This window comes from Carcharhinus amblyrhynchos, chromosome 17, assembly GCF_965287045.1.
Source record: "Carcharhinus amblyrhynchos chromosome 17, sCarAmb.v2.hapA, whole genome shotgun sequence".
Classification (NCBI taxonomy): domain Eukaryota; kingdom Metazoa; phylum Chordata; class Chondrichthyes; order Carcharhiniformes; family Carcharhinidae; genus Carcharhinus; species Carcharhinus amblyrhynchos.
Window position 1 is genome coordinate 39,415,733 of NC_137340.1, and position 21,844 is coordinate 39,437,576.

At 40.6% G+C, this 21,844-nt stretch overlaps 1 protein-coding gene and 1 long non-coding RNA gene across 2 annotated transcripts; one reads left to right on the forward strand and one right to left on the reverse strand.

Moving 5' to 3' along the window:
* Positions 1-644: 644 nt before the first annotated feature.
* Positions 645-13,959, reverse strand: LOC145354223 (uncharacterized). The gene is made up of 2 exons (XR_013888831.1): positions 13,529-13,959; positions 645-1,074 (listed from the first exon to the last, which is right to left on the reverse strand). It is a non-coding gene; the product is annotated as an uncharacterized LOC145354223 (long non-coding RNA).
* A 109-nt stretch (positions 13,960-14,068) lies between these two features.
* On the forward strand, positions 14,069-20,008 carry emx2 (empty spiracles homeobox 2). Its single transcript, XM_080205844.1, has 3 exons — positions 14,069-14,834; positions 16,239-16,423; positions 18,737-20,008. Exons 1-3 carry the CDS (start codon positions 14,447-14,449, stop codon positions 18,902-18,904), a joined length of 741 nt encoding a protein of 246 aa, XP_080061970.1. The 5' UTR covers positions 14,069-14,446; the 3' UTR covers positions 18,905-20,008.
* Positions 20,009-21,844: the final 1,836 nt, after the last annotated feature.

Consider the following 21,844-nt stretch of genomic DNA (forward strand, 5'->3'; position numbering starts at 1 on the left):
TAAATGGCAGAGTTACCACCGATTGAATGCTAAATTAAGCACAGAGGGTCAAAGGAAATACAATGAACAGGAAGTGTAGCCATGGGGTAAAGGAACGCTGTTCATGGTGTAGTGCCTTTCCAAACACGACAACGAGGATTTCGCACATGTGTTAATGATTACAATACATGTAAAAAACAGTGGAGAGGGTCAGATTGTGCAAAGTAAGACTTGCTTAATTGTACGCGAAGAAATGAAAATATTGAACAGGTTACACACATGGTGCAAATCTGAGAGAATAAGACAAATAGAATCAAGACTGCAAGGATTTAATTAAAGAATTCGAACCAGTTCACATGTAGATTGAAGTCAATTCTTGGGCTTTCCCGATTATAAGATCTCGTGTTCCAGTGGTCTATAAATATTTCCTTTTGGCTACCTAAGAGTCGGGATTTATAATTGTACACAACTAACGGTATCTGACCCACTGGGTCACTTTTTGTGGATGCAGTGGGGAATCTCCGCCGCAGGAATCCCTAATGAGATATCCGACTTCACGCCACTTGTGCGGTTAAATGTAGATCTGTCTCCATCTCGCCAGCTAATTTTAGTGCAGCGCATTGTCCAGTGAAGGTTGCAAAAAAAAAGACACTGTACAAGATAGATAACAAGGGTCAATCAGTATCAATGACATTTATTGAGATCACGTGGCAGATATTGATACACAAACACATCTCCGGATCAAATTCAATTACAACATTGATATATTTGCAGTCAAAATGGCAAGTTTAAATATGGACCACGGTGCATTAGAAACAACGACAGATGAAAACACCTCATACATACATACCGCACACACCAGTGTTGACATCCGTAAGTTCCAGAGAGGTCAGCAATGAACCTGTGTGAAGTTGTTGGCACAGGGTATCGTCAGCATAAAAGAGACCGAGTACGTTACTAAACAACAGGGTTGGGTGTTGAAGACAGACTGGGATTATTCTGAGGGTTGAATAGTCTATTTTTCGGCGTTGTGCTGTGAGGACTCTCCACATATTATTGCAGAGTTCAAACACATTGAACTGTGGCGAACCGAATCTGCAAAAGAGCAGAAAAAGTTATTGTTTCATTTCACAATATAATGTGGCTAGTTAGATGTTATTGATGTTATTCATGAAAATTAACATTAGGTGAACGCTGTCCTTAGTTAGTGTCTCTTTACTTAAACGGACAATAGCCCTCTTCAAGTTTGCGAAGTTTCACGTTGCCGTTTTTTGATGGAAAGTCGCTGCATCCAGCTGTCGCCTTTTCAGAAAACCTCGTTCAAAAACGTTAGTTACTTAAATACGTTAGACATAAAACCGCGCCTGTCCTTCTAATGGTTGGATACATTTACTCACGCGAATATTTTCACTGGAAATTATTTCCCTGTCATTTTACCGATAGCAACAATTAACAGCTCCCCTTGTAAAGCTGACAGGCGCAGACACTGACGACGATGTGACTGAATTGGACGTTGACGGAAGGTTGGAATGAAAGTTACTGGAGACTCAATTTCACACGGGCTGATAAGTCACTAATATGCATCCAAAGTGTAAGACTGTCGAGGTTTTGGCGGGAAGTGCTAATATTTCCTTGTTCTTGCCGTCCCAATCCCCTGCTCTTCCCCTCACACATCCTGACTGATAAAATAATGATAATCTATTTACCATATAGTGTCGTACTCACACTCAACCGCAATTTGTTCTCATTCCTCTGTTAAAATTGTAATGCATATATTAAAAACACTCAGAATTCAACTACTGCTTTAACTATCTAGGGTCTGGACATCAGTGTACTGTTGATGTGAAATATTCAGCTTCGTACCATTACTGCTGGAATCTTCAGATTTAAATGTGTTAATTTCTTTAATAGACAGAATATATTTCAATTTTGATCTGCGGCTTTAAACATACATTTCAAACAAAAAGGCCAATATAAAAGGCATGACCGCTCATGTAACATTTTAGATATATTTTAAATTGCAAGCCGTGCCTTTTCCTGTTGCTCTTCACAATGTCCACAGCGTGGTAAGCAGTGTGGAAACGGCACTCATTAATTAATGAAGAATGAACGCATTTGTCGTCTAAAACGAAGACGGCACTAATCTTCTTAAAATCCTGGAAAAGGTGGCTGATAGATTCAATTAAGCGATTTAATCTGTAGTGTTATGTAGTTATAACACACACAAGATCACAGACAGAATCTCCCTCTCCCATAAACACATAAAACAGTCAGGCGCAAAAACAGTCACGCAAAGATACAAACACAAATATCGGACATACATTGATACAACTGCAAATGGTTCACATATATAGATTACTTATTATACATAAAAGACACCCGCACTAACCTCATGCAACTACACATTTGGTCACAAAAATCAGTGAGACACACGAACACAGCATCACACACACACTGAGCTATGATCCCACACCTTACACAGATGACAGTCAAATTTACACTAACGCGCATACACATGTCAGTTATACACTTAGATAGAGAAACACATGACACACACAGGCACACACGCATGGACACACACACACAATTAGACATGCAGAAAGACACACATACACACTTTCACACACAAAACTCACCAGGTTTTTCCTAAATTAAACAATGCCCAGGAAACAAATGGTTACCTGTTTGATCGGTTAAAACATATATCTGTTTCAAATATACTTTGCCCATGGTATGTTTATTTCTCATTCATTTATTAATAGTTATTTCCAAATAGCCAACATGAGTATGTATTTATACCTTTTTGTATTGGAACTTGCAATTCCACTGAATCCATGGCCAATTACGTTGGCCTTCCCAACTAATCACCATTATCAAAGAAGCAATAGAAAATATTATATTCAGACCAGCAAGCTGCCAATTGAACATTACTGAGATAATGTATTGAACAGCCAGCATGTGTAACAGAAGCCTATGTGACCGTAAGAGTTTTCAAACTGATAAAGAAGATTATCTCCTTCCTGTAAGTGTAAATACAGTAACTACATCAAACACGCAACAAACTGAAACAGGAGAAATGCTTGTTTCGTCCTGAACACATAAAGCTTTCGACCTCGAGGCGTCACGATGTTGTTAACATTTAAGGTTAGACTGAACAAAATATCCAATTTGCCATATTAAGGGCAAAGAGAGAGGATGAGTAGGCATAGCATAGAAATAGGGACATAATATGTCTATGTTTCAAAATAAAGGAGGAAACTATTTCAATTTAAATTACACTAACTACCTAAAGCCAACTTTAATCCAGCCAAGACTCCTGCAATATGTTATGAAAGAACCCTGCTTATTGTGACTTACAGTTTGAATAGTTTCAAAACGTTGGGGTTAGAACAATAAGATTAAACACAGTAACAACAGCAGCTTGTATTAAATTCCCCAAAGGGCTTCACTGGAATATCATGAGCCATGGCCGGATGACCAAAAGCTTGGTCAATAAGGTGGGTGTTAAGCAGGGTCTCCAAGGAGGAAAGCGAGGTCGGAGAGTATAGGAAATGAATATTGTTGGAGATATTTTATCGGCCTATTCTGAGAAATAGTCAAACAGCATGGCATAAACACGACACGTCAAACAACATCTCCATGAGCCATCACAGCCATGATATCAAGCCCTATTGATATATATTCTGCTTGTGGTGGTGCATTAGTCTCGCAACATCTTAGCAGTTGCGGCAATAATTTCCGAAAGGGCCGGAATAAGATTCTTCTAACTATATGTGGGACACTTGGGTTGTTCGCCACACATTCGGACAGGGTAGTCATTGTCTTGATAAGACAGGAAAAGACTGACTAAGTTTCTCATGCGATGGAAAAATATGTGGTTATAATGGTGCATCATGCAACAAACACATTCGAGTCAGTCAGAAGGCGAAAAATCGAAATTCTATGTGGAATGTGTGGCGAAAGTAACATTTCAATAAAGTCATATGCCAATGACACGTTGGAGGTTTTTCTCTCTCCCTATTCTACTAACTCTGCCGACGGAGGAGGTGGGGATGGGTGGAGGAGGCGGTGGCACTGGAATTTTACTCTGAGACTGCCCATACATTTCCCGTTCTGTTGATGTTTCCGTCTAACCCCATCAACACCCAAATGTCGTGCTTAGAAGGCAATCGAAATATTGTAAAGTAGGAAGCCATAAATCTATGGGGAATGGTATGTGAACCCCAGGCCATTTCAACAGGTTAGTTTCAGCATACCCAAAATGATTTGTGGAAATCTTTCTCCAGATGCCGAAGGGAGGGAGTGGGATTAAAGACAATATAAGGAGGGCTGATCATTGACTAAAGACCCTACAGCTACAAGAATAAGATATGATCTTATCTGCTCCAAGTTGAAATTATAAATCATACAAAAGGTGGGCAAGTACCAATGATTAACCGAAACTAAAAAGGATAGGGTGCTAGTTCCACATTCCTCGATGAAGCGACAACAATTCAAACGTTATTAATGGGCTATAAAGGTCTCTAGGGCATCCTGAGGCTCTGGAAGGTACTATGTAAATGTAAGTTTATTGTCTGCAAAATAAAATAAATGCCTTTTTCATGTATTTTGCGTCCTGTTTAGACCATTTCAAGTGGGATCTCAGCCGCGCTGAGCCAATACCGATATGGATGAGTAAGTGCAGTTTGAGGTTTTGTTTTAGTGAGATTACACTCAGTCTCGGAATGTGAGTTGCATCAAGAAATGACACCAGAAGCATTGCACAAGACCGGACCAATTGGAAATCCTGGGCCAAGCATCCAAGACAATGACTGGACCGGACTAATTAATGATCTACTTAAAAAAAATTGTTATATTTTATTTCAAAAGAGCAAGGCAATTACTTTTCAAAGATACATTCCAAGAATTATGAAGTAATAGCGCAGATCTCCTCTAGAAGCTGGTATCTTTTATTAGTGGTTGCGAGTTCAACTCAGATTACAGATATTAGTTGAGTGACTGCGAGAAGTGGAACTGTTAGGCCCTGTCTACACATTGAAACCAAATTTACTGCAAGTACTAAGACAGTGTTAAATATTTACGTTTAAAACGACGCTAAACAAAGCCCCCTCTCTCGGCTCGGCAAGCAGCAAACTTACTTCTCGCCATCGAAGCTGTTACCTCGTACTTTAGCCCAACCTATCTTTCAGTCTTCTGGAGAAAAAAAGAGGACCTGCCTAAAAACCTGCCAACCAACTCCCAAACACCAGCGATTATCGCCACCAAAGTTCCCTTTAAAGAATACATTGGCTCCCTGAAAGAAGGATATATGCCTACGACTCTATTAGAGTTGCTTCTAAAAGGAAGAAGGCATTGGCATGCTAAGGAATGGAGATACATATACACACTGCTCTGCACTAGAAACAGGAGCTGAAGAGAACTCGGTTGGTTGTCTATGTGCTCTCTCGCTGAAACCAGTATCCATTGGCCCTCCAAGCAATTTCTGTTTGAGAGAGGAACAATATTAAAATGAAAAGATATTGGCGCGTTTCTGTTTAGGATCAGAATCCGAACCCTTCTGACAATGTTCATGGATCTGTCTAAGAAAGGACAGGACAGGACCTCTGGAGTTGTTGAGATCAAAGGTCCAGTTTCCCATTAAGCATACTATAGAATCCATAAAATCTCTACAGTGCAGATGGAGGCCATTCGGCCCATCGAATCCGCACCGATTCTCGACAGCGCATCCCACCCAGGTCCACCGAATCGCCCTATTCCCGTAACCCCACACATTCACCATACCTAATGCATCTAACCTACATATCTTCGGACAGTAAGAAGCAATTTAGCATGGCTAATCCACCTAACCTACACATCTTCAGATTGTGGGAAGAAACCGAAGCATCCGGGGGAAACTCACGCAGACGTGGGAGGACGTGCAAACTCCATACAGACAGTAACCCAACGCCGGAATTATAGAATCATAGAATCTATAATGCAGAAGGATGCCATTCAGCCCATTGAGCCTGCACTGACAACAATCCCACCCAGCTCCTGTCCCCGTAACCTCACGAATTTGCTCTCCTAATCCCCCGACACCAAGGGGCTATTTAGCATGGCTAATCAACCTAACCTGCACATCTTTGCACTATGGGAGGAAACCAGAGCACCAAGAGGAAAACCACGCAGACACGGGGAGAATGTGCAAACCCCATAGAGCCACCCGAGGCCAGAATTGAACAGGTCCCTGGAGCTGCGAGGCAGCAGTGCTGCAACAGTATAGTTCACAAATGATCACAGAAATGGCATTGCCCCATTTAAGTGCAACTAAAATAAAACGATTTTTTTAGTAAAGGCAAAATTAAGAGGATTTATATCAAAATGAACAATAATGATTTATAACAATGAGTTGACTCAAAAATTCCAGAAAATAACATCTGTATGATTTTACAGAGCCGAACTGATTAATCATATTTTAAAATAGTTTTAGATAAGAATGTTATAATTTCTTAAAGCGCAATCGCTAATTAAATTGGATGGTTTGCTTTGTCACGCACCCATTCATGCAGATTGTCAGTTGATATGATGTCATGTGAATATGTGGTTACAATAAATGTGCCATATTTCAGTATTATATTGTACGGATTCCACCAACATGTGTTTGATTAACCATGTGCCATGTTTAATTCAGTCGCAGCAATGAAGACCCTTGCAGTACTTTATGCTGCTTTTGTCACTCAAAATGCTGAAACACTTCTTTTGGAGAAGTGGCTGCGGAATAGGGGTAATAGAAATGTACGTTGTCCGGTCTGCTTGTGAGAAGGTGATTTTAAACATGATCGCCTCATCCTGTTCACTGACATATTCAGTGGAATGATATGACTTTTCTTATCGCGGGGAAAGTTTTGTGAGCCTGGTTCAAAGTAGGGAAATTGAAAGCTTCACCGCGCCACTCGACAAACCAACCTGCTCTCATGCAGACTCGGTAGAGTTTTTATTACGCGATGAAACCAACTCCATCTAAAAACCCCTCGCCCTTGCATGTTATGCTGATCGCTTCGGATTGGAACACCACCTCGGTTCTTTCTGCTAAATCTACAACAAGTGTTGCACATGTGTTTCGATGAATCGAATATGTTGAAAACAAGTTCGTGCGATGTCAATCCCGGCGCATACATACACGCGGCGCACACACACACACACACACACACACTAGCTTTTGTAAGTATGATCACATTTGGCGTCCACATGCACTGAAATCCTATGCTATTGACACTACTTTCGTCGCCAGCTCTTTCTTTGGACCTAATAATGGCAACATTTGGATCTAGCACTTGTCTGCCACTGGACTCACCACGACTAGTTCGCTCAAAGCTCAGAAAAATCATAGGTTCCCAGTGAAAATATTTCGTCTGCACTTCTCATTAGCATGCAAATGAGTTTAGCTGCCCGGTATTTATTAATTTAGGACACTCCAGTACTTTTATCTCTTGTTATCGAAACGACTAAAGTTTTACATCTCGTGATGGAATTAGCAGATTGCGGATTGCATTTTACAAGGTTTCAGTTAGCAGAGTTAAAATCAAAAACAGAACGTGCGTACCCACATGGCACCTGTAACAACTTTGAATTCTTCAGACAAAGCAGAAGTAAAGTTACTGACACTTTAAGGAAGCAGATTTGGCTTTAAAACAAACGAATCCAACATACTTTTCGAGTCTGAGCGTAACATGTTGAGTAAGTTAATAGCAAATTAATTGTAATTCAGGTGGCATACAACTCCAGGATAATTGACTGGACATGGGGGTTTGATTTCATACCCATGTTCAATCCTAAAAATATATATCTGATCAGTATTTCAAGTTCAAATTTAATATATTGACTTCAGCAAGGGGTCCTGACTTAGGATAATCAGCATAAAAATGGGAAAGCCTGTCAGACAATTAATCACATTAAGATCATGTCGGCGCAGCAGGAAACGAGAGAAATTCTAACCGCCTAAAGCTGCTGAGAAAGACAACTGGCTGATCACCTGTTGGAGTTGGATGATATTTGAGTTGGGATCGGTGTTCCAAATGTGAGTGACGGATAACGGAAAATGTTTTATAATAGATCGACGACATTTTTGTTTCAATTGGTGGAGGAAACTTGGATTAAAATAAAGAAGATGTAGCCAAATCGTATCATTTGTGCCAACTGCACCCGAAAAGGCAACAGGATAAGCGCTGATCTTTCAGAGTAATATAAGGTTACATTAATAAACAAGGCCATGTCCAACATGCGCATGCACAATTACTTGTGGTGGTGTGGTGGTGTGACAATACTTGTACTTAAGGCTGCATTAGACACCGATGCTGTTTTGATTCTTTTTTGTGTGATTCTGTGAGGCGCTAACAATGCACTTATTGGCTTATCATTTCTATCGAGACGTGAAAAAAATAAACCACTGAGTGGCGCTATGCGCAAATATATTAGAGCTCGAAGCCAGCCAACAGCGTACACATGAAAAATTGTTTCGGTATTTTAACCTCAAATTCAAAACGCGTTACTTTGCTACAATATAAAACGTGGTGCTTTTTCAGAAAAGTAAAACATTTGTAATAGTTTGAATAAAGCGCGGAACTGTGGTCTTCTCAACACAATAGGTAATAAAGATCCCTCTATACCACCTTAACTCGCATCATTGGCAGCAGTTAATGCGATGCCCCCTCTATTCCTGAAAAATCTCTACAATAATCAGTGGTTTAATTTTCAATTTAATGCACTTCTAAGGGAGAAATATAACATTTAAATAGGCGGTTGTCTCCGATGTCAAAAACAGGAAGAATTTTCTTGATAGGATTTTTAAAAATCGTATTTTATGAAACTCCCAGTTGGTTGGGTGGGGTGGCGGGGCTGGGGGAGGGTGTGTTGGGGGTTGTGGGGGGGGGGGGGCGGCTGTTATTCGCCTGGTCTCAAGGGCTTTTTTAAAAAAAAACTGAGTTCGTGTGAATTTAATCTATGAGAGATACAGAATATTTTAAATCAAGTACCTTTCCATTTTCCACAAGTGTATCATGCATGAAAGAATACAGACGGATAGATATGTTTAGAGCATTAGCTATATTCATACTTAAGATGACATGGGCGTTTTAATTCAATCTGTATTCGCATAATTAGCGTCAGAATAACGTTACATTTGATGACCCGTCTGTTTTTAACCTTTGTTTTTAATTGAAACTGAAAATATATGGTAGATGACATTATGTATTCTCGGATATGAAACGTAAACCGTGAGGGGTTCTGTCATATTAATAAAGCCAAAAAAGGGAACCGCTTTTTACGCCAGATTACAAAGGGAGGTTCATCTCGCCCTGAGACGGTGGGACAGTAGAAAGAGAAAGTGTTACATATGTAACAAGATAAAGGGAGTTACAGATAATGCCAGCCTATACGAGAATGAAAATTATATTCAAACAACAGTTAAAACTGTGCATCCTGCGAAAAGGATTTTTTTTTGTATTTTAAAATGGATTCGTATTTTATAATTGTATTTACCTCATTAGTAACAAATAGGCTATAATCCGGCACTGGGGATATATCAACATGCTGACAAACATAGAAATCTATCCATTCCTCCGTGGGTGTCACATATCTGACTTCATACCTTACCATATAAATATTTTATCTGTGTGGACTAGTTTATATTAAGACTGCAAATGTTTCCGTTTTACTTTAGAAAGCTTAATTGTGAACAATTGAATCAGCTGCATAGAAATTGCATTAAATGAATATATCATGCTGAATTAGCTGGTTTGCTTACTCTAGCTGATATTTTGAAGTGTCTGAGTGATTTAACACTAGATGTGGCTTGAAGTTCTCACGTACAAAACACTCCTATTTTATGACCAAAGTTACAATTTTATTCCAGAACACGTCACCAAACCATAAACCATGGCACGTGTTGCATTTTGAAAGGGTTATAGCTTGGTTTCCATGTATTCAATATCCACTGGCTGGAGAGCAAGGGCTCCTGAGCATTTTTCACTGCACACTAAAATCCATTTGTCATTATTTAGTGTCCATACACCTCATTAAGTGGTACGTTTAGGCATCTAATTGTACCCCAATAGCCACTAATGTGTGTTCTGTTAGAGCAAACATTTTATATTCTTTTTATTTGCCTGGTGGAGGCCTAACTAAGGTGGACTGGGTGAAGCGAGGATATCATCTCTCTTCACCAAACAAGGTTCTGTAAAACTCATTTGACCCACCTTGGAAAAAAAGATTGATTTACTTAATGGTGACTTTTTTCAGTAGTTCCAAGTCGATGGCAATTTGAAGGAATTAAGAACATAAAATACTACCGGCGCCTTCAAATGAAGTTGTATTCGTGATTTATGAGAACAACAAGCAAATTCTTGACTGGGGTCACTATGAATACTTATTAACTGACTGCTCTGACTATTATTTTTGAATAATAACATCTTCACAAAACTATTGAGGTTGTACAATCATTTTGGAGATCTTTATAAACCTACTGTTCAAAAAAATAAGCTGCTTAGCAATCGACTCAAATACACATACGTACATACACACACACACACACACACAGTCTGTTTTCATTCGACAATGGGCAACAAAGTTGACCTGAGAGGTTGAGTGTAGCAATAGAGGATAGCGTAGCTGATACTCTTTTTGTAAATATCCGGGTTAGTTCACTTTAACTATGGCTGAATTTAACGCGAAACTCAGTCTGCAGGGAAGAACTTTGTGGCGAAGTAAGGGGATGGAGGCAATGAAGTGTAGGATAGCAAATAATCACGGTTGTTGAACTCATTAACTGTCATTCGGTGTTTTAAAAAATAATAACAGTGCGGACATATTTGATATATAATTTGACATTGTTCTCCACAACATTTCTAATAGTCACTTTCGGAGTTATTGTTCATATACCAAGGGGCCACTGAAATAAATAAACACCAAAGAACCAGTCAGCGATGATATATTAAGTAAAATTTTACACACAATTCGAAAATAGGTATTATTTTGGTCGCTTTTACTAATCAAAAATATAAACAAATACAGTTAGGTGCTGGCAATATCAATTTCCATTTCCAGAAAAGTTTCCTTTCTCCGCTGAAAAAATCTTACTTTTTTGGTAATGGTTGACTGTATGTCAGCTATGGATTTAAAAGGGAGTTCAATTATGTCAAAATGTACATAGTCACTTTGAAGTCAAACAACAGACAAACGACCGAACCATGAGAAGCCACGGCATGTCTGATGAGTAAATGTGTTTTTTTTCCCTTAATTATGCTTTGAAAATTGATTTTTATTTATCTGAATCAGCACAAGTTTAATAATTTATGGTTAGTTTTGATGATTTTTTTTAAATGGAGTTAATGCTGTGTCGGCATATCCTAATTACCGTCCAAAGCTTCCGTGAGACCAACATAGTAATTAACATTCTCGCCCATTGCAACATTTAAAAAAAATCACTTAACGTCAGAGAAAGTTACAGTATATCGGCGAAGCTTTAAAAATGCAATTATGTATTAGACTAACGCTGCAAGTGTTTAAACATAATTAGCATCCCTCTCATTTCTAGTTTTCCCAAAATCGGATAGACTAAATACATGAAAACTCTGGTGTACTGTAAGAAACGTAACACGAATAGACGACAAACCTGCTGTTTGATTAATTGTGACGCTTATTGTTGATAAAATACGGGTTGGCAACAGATATCTAAATTACACTTTTTAAAATTATGTGTCAGTGCAAAAGCTGGTTGTAAAATGCATCAGAGAGAGGGCAGCGTTTCTTTTCGATTTGAATTATTTTCTAGCCCTGATCCTTGTCTTGTAATGAAGTGTAACACTGAGCGGGTGATGGGCGGAAGAGTGTCCACACAAACAGCTGAAACAGTACCGAAAGGATAGCCTGTTATTTGTTTCCGAATATACAGCTAGACCCATTTGCATTATTTTCAGTACATATTACATGATGTAGTAATTAGGAAGGAAATTATTTTCCATGCTATTAATACAGTACTCCAATTCGAACCATGGCTGAGGTCAATGAGAATACATGAATAATTCAAAGTAATTCACGGTGACCCATATTAGGTGCTTTTATTTGGGATGAAATAAAATATAATTTGCCCAGCGTTCAACTCTCACCAAACTATAAAGCTGGGGCTGTAGATTTTGACAACAGCTACTTCATTGTGGGATTAGTGTGGAACCGAGTAGATTCATAGCACGCTAGAACTTCAAACCAAACTCCAATGTGGGTCTAGAACATGCTTTGATGTGTGGACCCGGTCACTCTCAATAAACATTAAGTCATAACTGAAGTTCTGACCCTTAAAAATAAGAGAAATATTTTCTCTCTGTGATGGAATTGGAAGATAAGATTAATCGAGTCGCTGTCTTGAATCATAATATTTAACCATTTAACAGTGCATTCCATTGTGCCAATGTTAAAAAGGCCCATTCATATAGACCATATGCATTAAACCCCTTGAGAAGACCCGAAACATTTTACAATTTTCAGTTGCGGTGATTTTGATATTCGCCTCACATTTAGGGATGTATATGTATGCATATATGTATATATATACATACATGTATATATATATATAAAAAATGTATTTACGTTCTGTATTTCTTTCCAGTTCTTGTAAACGTGGAGCAGCGAAAGCGCTTTGTAATCGGCCAGGAAGAAAACATCGTAATGCCAAAAAAATTGAACTTCAAGAGGCTTCCTCCCAGCTTTGCACGGAGCCATTATTGAATTCATTATGATGGTCAATATTAATAACCATTTCGTAATAATGTTCTTGACGTCACTGTTATTTTGACAATAACACACAAGGATAAAGCAGCGCGGCGTTTTAAACTAAAGAGGCTTTTCAATAGCCGCAGCTTGAGAAACGGCACAAGCTGCTATTATGGCAATAATTTTAAAAAATGAGCGACAATGGGATACAGTATAAAGGCGCAATCGACACTCCCCCCCCCACCCCCACAACCGCTGCCTGCTACAGTCCAAAATCATACAGTACCCTGCAAAGTGGAGGGAAAGGGGAAGGGAGGGGGGCACCACAACAATACTAAACCGTTTACCTTCACACGCCAAAGATGCGCACATGGACAAAGTCTAATTTATATAATTCAATATATCAGATGACACCTTGTAGCAAAACAGCTGTGATTGCATGTCCGATTGGTGGGCTAGCGAGTATGCAGCGCGTTGTGGGGCTGATCGTACGGAGGCGGCTCCTCACACCTAGAGTAGGCAACCTCCCCGCGTACAGTTGTTGGGGAGAAGAGAATAAAAAAATGACTGATGCTTCAATATTTAATTCTCTGCCCTTAATGAATCCGGGAAATACGCGCTTCCGGGACTCTGTGCGGTGGGTTGCAATTAAGTGCGGGAGAGTGATAGATACAGGGCTTTTTTTTTGTTTACTTAATACAGCCCGAATTATTAACATAACAGCAAAGAGAAGGGAGAATTAACGGAGCCAGGAACCACACAGACTGCGCAGAGTCGATATAATTATCTAATAGCATAATTCCCCTACCTGACCAATAGAAATATAGTCGATTCAGTCCGAACCAGGTCCCTGGACACGAGGCGGCAAACAAAACAAGGAACGATCTGAAAGTACTGGAGACTGCGCTCTCTTCATCTCCTGGAGATTTAGACTTGTTGTTTTAGGAATCATTTCTAAACCCACCTTCTAATCCCCGCGTTACTGTTATATATTGTGAGATGCGGTACATGCCTAAAGAGCGTTACGACGTGAGCTGGAGGAAAGTCGAGGGTAGGATTGAAATTCGTGCCCGCCGCAGCCTCCCCTCCATCATAAGTGTTTGTAGTTTTTGTGTTAAACAAAAAAAAATCAAGGTATTTACCAATCGCTAACCTTTGTCAGGTTGTATTGGGGGTTTTGTTTCGGATACCGAGAAGCCAAATGGTTTTTGCTTAAATGTCTGAGTTAGGGGCTGGTTTATCGAGTTTTTTTTCGGGGAGGGGGGGGCGATAGGGGGTGGGGGGAGAGGAGGAGGGGGGGTGTGGTGTTGTCTGCTACTTTGATCCATTCCGTATGGAAGGAGTCCGCCTCTCCGGGTTTAAACAGCAATTGACGCACTTAAGAGTCTTCCCTCAACCTCAAGGCGAGTAATAGCGACCAATCATCAAGCCATTACAGGGCTTCAGTGGAAGCTGTTGATGTGATATCAGCACTAATTAGCTCATGAACTAACAAGTCGTTTGCACAACTTTTCAGCCGTGTGATAAAGTGACCGCATAGATGGATTGTCTCTGGACGATGTGGACACATCGGTACTAAAGTGTTCCCGGACCAACTTTTAATGTACCCTCTCTTCAATCTCAGCAGTAATACTTTTTTTGGGGGGTGGGGTGGGGGGGAAGTATTGCACAACCGCCCTTTCTTCCTCTCTCTCTCCCGCACTGAGGATATACTGACTGGCAAACCATGTTCCAGCCAACACCTAAACGGTGTTTCACCATTGAATCTCTGGTAGCTAAGGATAGCCCATTGCCTGCTTCGAGATCAGAGGAACCTATAAGGCCAGCCGCCCTCAGCTATGCAAACTCTAGCTCAGTGAATCCATTCCTGAACGGCTTTCATACCGGCGGCAGGGCTATCTACTCCAACCCGGATCTGGTGTTCGCTGACGCGGTCTCTCACCAAACCAACACGGCAGTACCGGTTCACCCAGTCCCTCCACATGCTTTAGCTGGTCACCCTCTACAGTCATCCCATTCTCCGCACCCCTTATTTACATCGCAACAAAGAGACGCTTCGAGTTTCTACCCATGGCTAATACACAGGTACAGATATCTGGGACACAGGTTTCAAGGTACGTCCATGTTTTAAATGCACTGATTTTTCCACCCTTCTATTTTCTCTCCCTCTTCCTGTTTGCTGCTACTCATTTTAGAGACATTTCCAACCCGTCACTGAACGCACCGTGACAGCGCTGTCTTTTCGCGACTTCTCTTCGTATCGATAGCCGTCAGCTCCTCAGGCCCCCTTCAGTTAACCAAAGCGAAAGTTTGGAGTTGTAGTTTGTTGTCGGCCCCCTGTCCCCGGAGCTGGGTGGGAGCAGTATACCCGGCCTCGGGATATATCGTGGGGAGGGAAGGAAGGGGGGGTTAGGTGAGGATAGGGGTGGTGTGGGGGGCGGGGGGCGAAGCTGTTTGTGGTTGCCGATCCTTCAATAGGGTTGTGGGGACAGAGAGAGAGAGAGTTGGTCGGGGTCACAGGAGCGGGAGCTCGGGGAAGGGATTGAAGTTTGCCTTTTTGTGTGGAGTGCTGGGTTGAAGCAGTGACTCCCGCAGCAACAACACTTCCTCATAACACGGCTTTAGGGGGCAATTTGTACCGACTCGAGAAGCACACTTTGGTGTGGAGATATATATATATATGTTTATATTAAACTTTCGTTTCTGGGTCAGTTGCTGAATACAAAGGGAATAGGCCTCAAGGACAGGGGATTTGCACGGTGCCTAATTCAGGGAAATTTCAGAATTTTACAACACTTTCTTGCCATCCTTGTTTCTGAAAGCGAGAAAATGAATATTTAAAATTTGTGCTAATGTTTTCTATTAAAGCAGTTGATGATTTGCGGAGGTTTATACACATTAAATACATCTGATAGATGTGTGCGCTATTAGAAGCTAAATGATCCGTTGTTTTGTTTTGTACTTCTGCGGATTGAGCATTTTAAATCGTTCTGAGAGTAAACTAATTATATTCAATGGTCTGTGATGGGCGAGTATATTTTACCCTGAATGGAATGGTTAAAATGACATTGCTATTAACACGGACGGTGAATAAAATGACTCTTGTTTCGAACTGGGGATTTCAGTAACGGCCCAGACAGCCTCGGCTCTGTACTGGAATTAAACACAGCTCCTTTCCTGCCAATCTCTCGATTCGTTCAGAGTTACCAGACAGGGAGGGTTTAGAACGCGCGTTCGATGTGTTTATTTTAATGTCATTGAGGGATACTATATTCAACGAATTAAATGACATCAAATCGATATTAAAATGGTCGCTAAGATCTGGAGAAGTTAGCGATTCGAGATTTTTCTCTGCTATTTAAGTAACTTCAATAGAAATTGCTGCTCTCCAACTGATTATATATATAAAATACATATATTAATAGGCGCCTAGACACATTAACATCAATCGGCGGGGATTTGGTCCTATTAGCAGCCGGCTCTGAATTTTTGCTCTTGCTTTCTTGTGTGATCCTCAGGCAACGAGGCGAGCCCAGAGAGCTTTCTATTGCACAATGCATTGGCCCGAAAACCGAAACGCATCCGGACGGCCTTCTCCCCGTCCCAGCTGCTGAGGTTGGAGCACGCCTTCGAGAAAAATCACTATGTGGTGGGAGCCGAACGGAAGCAACTGGCCCACAGTCTCAGTTTAACAGAAACTCAGGTGAGAGAGAGAGAGAGCGGTCTCCTTCAAAACAATTCGGCAAAAATGCGTGGTTTTCCTTGTCTGGTTCTCTTTGCGTCTGCTGTTGGATTATTTGCCATTGTAAAATAAATGCGACCTGCAGAAAGATTACTAAAACCTCCTTGGTAAATTGGCTTTTTCAGTGGGTAGGAACTAACAGCCCACCCCCACCGCCCCCCCCGGTCCCCCCATCATTCGAGGGCAATTCGATGCTTTTGCAACGGGCTGTTGTATAATACGATGAGCAGTTGCAGATTTTAAAAGTCGCTGTTACATTAGAAAGCATTTGCCCATGAACTAAATTCTACAGAAGATGGAGCTTGCAACTTGCAATCTGTTTCCTTGCTGAAATTGTCTTTATCTATAAATCTTGAGGGTGAATCAAAATAATGAGGTGAAATTATGGAATTTTATCCCGCATTAATCACACATAACGAACGCTCAGTGATAATAGGTAGTCATTTCAAGGTGATCTGTGCAGTTGGTGCGGCCGAAACTGGCGCTGGAACTGATTGCACTCGTCAATATGCAGGGCTGTTTATTTCAGCTCATGGGCTTGTAAGGGGTGGATAGAGTTTGGGGTTTTTTTCAGTGCAGCGAAGGAGTCACACTAAAGTACTGCTGACATCTGACATTCCACGTCCCACTGAACATTTGAAGCAGTTCGTTTCTCTTAATGGCAATTCCAAAGTGAACTCTCTGCAGGTAAAAGTGAAAGCGATTTGTGCAGGAAATAAGCGAGCACACCGGCTCACACTCCTGCGGCAGGCTGTGGACAAGCGTCTGTTAAAGCTTTGTATTTTCCAAAATCGTATCGGGCAAAACATTTGAGGGGAGCGAGGGGGGGGGGGGGGCAACAAATGAATCTCCTTCTTCATTTGCCTGCCGAACAAGGAAGCGGTCAGGCTTAATTTCCTAGTTAATGTGGTTTTGAAGGTGCCTTTGTGTGATGGCGAATCGATGCTGGCTGGGGGCTTTTGTCCGGGTGTTGGGCATGGCCTTAACAAACGGCATCTCTTTGCAAATCAGCAACCTCCCCCTCAATTAGGAAGGAGAGAGAGAAAGAGAGCAGGTTCATTTTTACTCGGCGACTAACGGAAGGGGTGTGTTGGGGGTGGGGGGGAGAGAAAGAGAAGTTCACAAGACAAACGTGTGTTTTATGTAAAAGCGGGCTCAGATACCGGGATGCTATTTTCACCACGAACCTACAAACTTTCTTTTCTTCAATAACCGGATTTATGTAACTTGTACACTTAAGAGCTTTGGAAAATTTGGGACGTTTATTCCTCTTCTACCAGTAACTGACACATCCGCTCTTTCTAACAGGAATGGGTCTATTTCGAGTTTACATTTTTTTTGCGGGGGGGGTGGTGGTTGGGTTAAATTTCAGGTTTTGTAGTGTGGGCCGCACGAAGCGGAAGCATGAGCCTGGAAACTTGACATTTTAGTAAAGTTGTTGAATGCTGGAGACCAGCTTTCGCTATGACACTTGCTCCCAACTGGAACTTGCCAATACTCCAGCCATTCAAATCGAATCTTTCGCTTCAGCGAACGGGGAAATTAAAACTCGACTGACAAACTATTTTTATTTACATTTAAAAATAAATACATTTCCGCCAATTGGTGAAGCGTGACTGTAAAAAGTGAAGGCGAATTTGTTCCAATTTTCTGTTGATGTGGAAGGACAAGTGGGGGTTGGGGGGGCGAGAGACTTAGGAACAAAGGTCAGGAGAGAAAGTTCACAGTTCGAGCGGGGGGGGATAAACAAACGATTTCAATGGTAGAGACTGTACTTATACCTTTATATTTCACTTATCTGATTTTTTAAAAAATACAGTGAATCTAACCCTCTCTCCCTGATCTTGAAGCTACTAAATACAGCCAATGCCTGGCGCAGAATAACATTGCAGGCACTATTTTAGCACTTTACATGGAAATTACTTGCCCTTTGCATTTGATTTAATTTCAGTTACATTTCAGCACGCCTACTTCTCACATTTTAAGCATTCCACACGCTGCTTAAATTGGTTGAAGTGCAGAATAGGAAATATCCTCAGAGCAAGTACAAACGGGTCTGGCGAAATACCCAAATAAAATCCAATTGCGCCCCTGTAAAGCGGAACAAGCGTTTCGACGTTTCAGTGGGGGAAATCCCGAGAAAGCGAAGCCTAGCTGATAAAAGACATCAGTTAATCAAAGCTGATGTGAAAATCAAAGTAGGATGGGGAGTGGGGGTGGGGGAAGAATTTTTATGCTACCCTCCAATTCATTGCAACTTTTGTTACTTTCCAGGTAAAAGTTTGGTTTCAGAACAGAAGGACGAAATTTAAACGGCAGAAGTTGGAAGAGGAAGGGACAGATGCCCAGCAGAAGAAAAAAGGGACCCATCATGTCAATAGGTGGAGGCTGGCGACCAAACAGGCGAGTCCTGAGGAGATCGATGTCACCTCGGACGATTAGGACTGCAAATTTAAAACAAGAATCGTGTCAAACTATAGTGTTAACTTTCAAGCAGCAAGAGTTGCTGATGTAGAGAGAGAGAGAGAAAGGGGAAAAATAAACATTTTAACCAAAATGCAATTCCTGTGACGAGGCAGCTGGGGTAAGAAGAGGTCCAAGAGGTGGCACTGCGCACACCATAAGCTGTCCAAAGGCAGCCATCAATCAACTCCGGGGGCAAGATGATTGACATGCGGACTTTTTCATATTGTGTGCAGTTCGCTTTCATGCGTACTTCCAATCCAATTCCGGACTTTTTTTTTGCACTTCCGAATTCAAATATTAAAACAAAAACTGAATGGGGGAAAAATCCAAAATCCACACCTGTTTCAGAAACTTGAATTGCATGTGAGCCGTTCTCATGAAAAGACGGATTATTATAAAAAAAAACAAAAGGCGGGACTTATTTTTTATTTCTTTTTCTTATTTGCTTTTGAGAGAAGTTCTGTCAGCTGTGTGCTTCGTTTTACAGAAAAAATTGCTGTTTAAAAAAAACTGTTAAATAATAATACCGTCGACGTGATTGTGATACAGCTATATGAAGTAGGAGTGCTGCGTTTTTAGTGTTCTACAAAACCAATAAAGAAAGTTAGACATCATTTTTTTTTAAAAGAAAAGTTTTGACCACAATTTCGGTCCTTTATTTAAAATGAGAAAACTTTTTTTTGGGGTGGGGGGGTGGGGGGAAAAGTCTTTAAAGAGTATTCAGGATTTTCCTTCTGCATCGATCCGAAGCAAAAACAAAACTCCCGCGAGGTGATATTTGTTTGGCAGAACTTGCTCGCAAGTTGCCACCAAAAAAAAATAAAGGACAAATCAGCAAGGAGAAAGAAGCAATGGCAATCTGTGGGCGGCTAGGGTTCAGCAACGCACTGAGCTTCTTAATACGTGTTTATAGCGACACTAAAGTCAAAGATGTTTCTGTAATGTCTGCTATCGAATGTAGATACCTGTGTTTGTTGAGTTTGTTGCAATTCTAACACACGATACTTCCAAGAAGTATGTCATTGTCATTTTTTGTCAATAAAGGTTTATCCATTTTTGCTGCTCAGAGTATTTAAGGCAGTGAGACATGTATGGATTTTTTTTGGGGGGGATATTTTAAAAAATGAAAACGACAAGTCTCTACCCCATAATATCAACCTGATTTTTTAAAAATCTTCATTTTAACCCGATTGAGCCTGTTAACCCCTTGAAGGCTGTGTTCTATTGCAACGTTGCAGGAGAACGCAAACATTTTCCCATCATGGCTTAGCACTCAACAATGTGTAACCGCTATCGTGTAATATATTGTAAATATTATATTGAGAGGTCGGAGAAGGAAGACAGATGCGGAATAGCTATTTATCAATCTTGTTTATTTGTGTTTTTTTTAAAAAGACTGGAATCGTGTTATAATCGAAAATACTTCCTTAATTAAATTATTAAATCGTTACCTACATATCTTGGGGGGAATCCAAATCTTTGTGTTGTTTGGCAGTTTTATTGGTCATGTCATTATTTTTGTATTTCCTATATAAGGAAAGATAGTAAAGGTGAACAAACAAAAAGCATTTCGTTGGTGTTTGACATGTGGCAAAACTTCACCTCACAAAACGATATAATTTTTTTATTATTTTAATTGAAATCGTAATTAAAACTGTAGCATTTGAACTGTTTGTAACCAGCTCTTGACTACAAAACGGGTTTGGGAGCCAGGCAATGTTCTTTACGGTTCATTTACTTTTCATCCTGATAGACTGCATTAATCAGTTTTATTTCCATTGACAGAAACCTCGTCTGCTCTGTATAGCTACAAAGAGTCCTGAAATCTTTTGTGAAAGTGCAAATCAGTTTAAGCAATTATCATACCAGGAATATGAGGAAAGCGGAGGCAGCGCCATTGGTTCGTTTAATCTCTTAATCCGTGAATAGAGGGAATAGTTTGACATAACTCAGGACAATCTCGCCAGTCGTCACACTGTGATACGGTGCAGTTACAAAGTACAGGAAAAATAAGCGCTTTGTTTTAACTCGTGTCTTTAAATTGCGCAATTAATGGCTGTGCACACGCGTCCTCGCAATGGGGAAACAAAGTTCCGAGAAACGGAGAGCCCTCTAGTATACTGGAGACGTTAATCAAACACACTAACAGCGGAGGCTGATGTATATGAAATAAGATTTCTTTTTAAAAACATTATGGGCAAAACGCCAAATCTGCCGGCGGCTGGAAGTTTATTGACTAGAATGGGTCGGTTTTATTTTAATGGCCAACGCTTTCCCTTGTTCGAGACTCCTTTAGCAATTTGAGAAATATGTATTTACATTTGCAAATCTCTTTTTTTTCACATTCGTCTGCAGATTTTTCCATTCTGTTTCCCCCCCCCGATTGAACTTATGTTCTATCGCTGTGATGTTGCTTTATGGTTTGGGGATATTCGATTAACAATATGCAAGCGAGCCCATAGTTCTTGATTATAAAGCTTTTTGCACTTAAGAACAGCGTGGTCATTTTCCTAAATGGTTTCCCATCTGGATCAGGCAAAAAAGAGCTTCGTCTTGTGCTATACATATACTTAGCAGGAAGAACTTAAAGCGTCCTGCGCAGTAACAGCAATAAATCTTTTGAGAATACCATTAGCTTTGAAAAACCTAAAAGCTTTATTACAATCCGAGCTTTGAAAATAGGGGATTAGGAGGCTGAAAAGGTTCCACAATACTTAGAAGAAAAGGTTTCATGCTAATGAGGTTAATGCCCTTTGTATCGCAGGACTACACAACTTCATTACTCACTATCTCAGCGTACACCAAGCGGCGCTGAGGACCCGACTGCCGCTGAATACACATGAGCTTTCCCTGACCGGCTAAAGAAGGATTTTATACCAGGTCTGTTCAAACTAGATAATTATATCTTTTCAAGTC

Bases quoted from the DNA above. Each gene is read 5' to 3' on its own strand.
- emx2 (XM_080205844.1), top strand. From the start codon at position 14,447: ATGTTCCAGCCAACACCTAAACGGTGTTTCACCATTGAATCTCTGGTA. The intron at 14,835-16,238 runs GTACGTCCATGT...TGTGATCCTCAG, and splicing joins TCTGGGACACAGGTTTCAAG to GCAACGAGGCGAGCCCAGAG. The intron at 16,424-18,736 runs GTGAGAGAGAGA...GTTACTTTCCAG, and splicing joins TCAGTTTAACAGAAACTCAG to GTAAAAGTTTGGTTTCAGAA.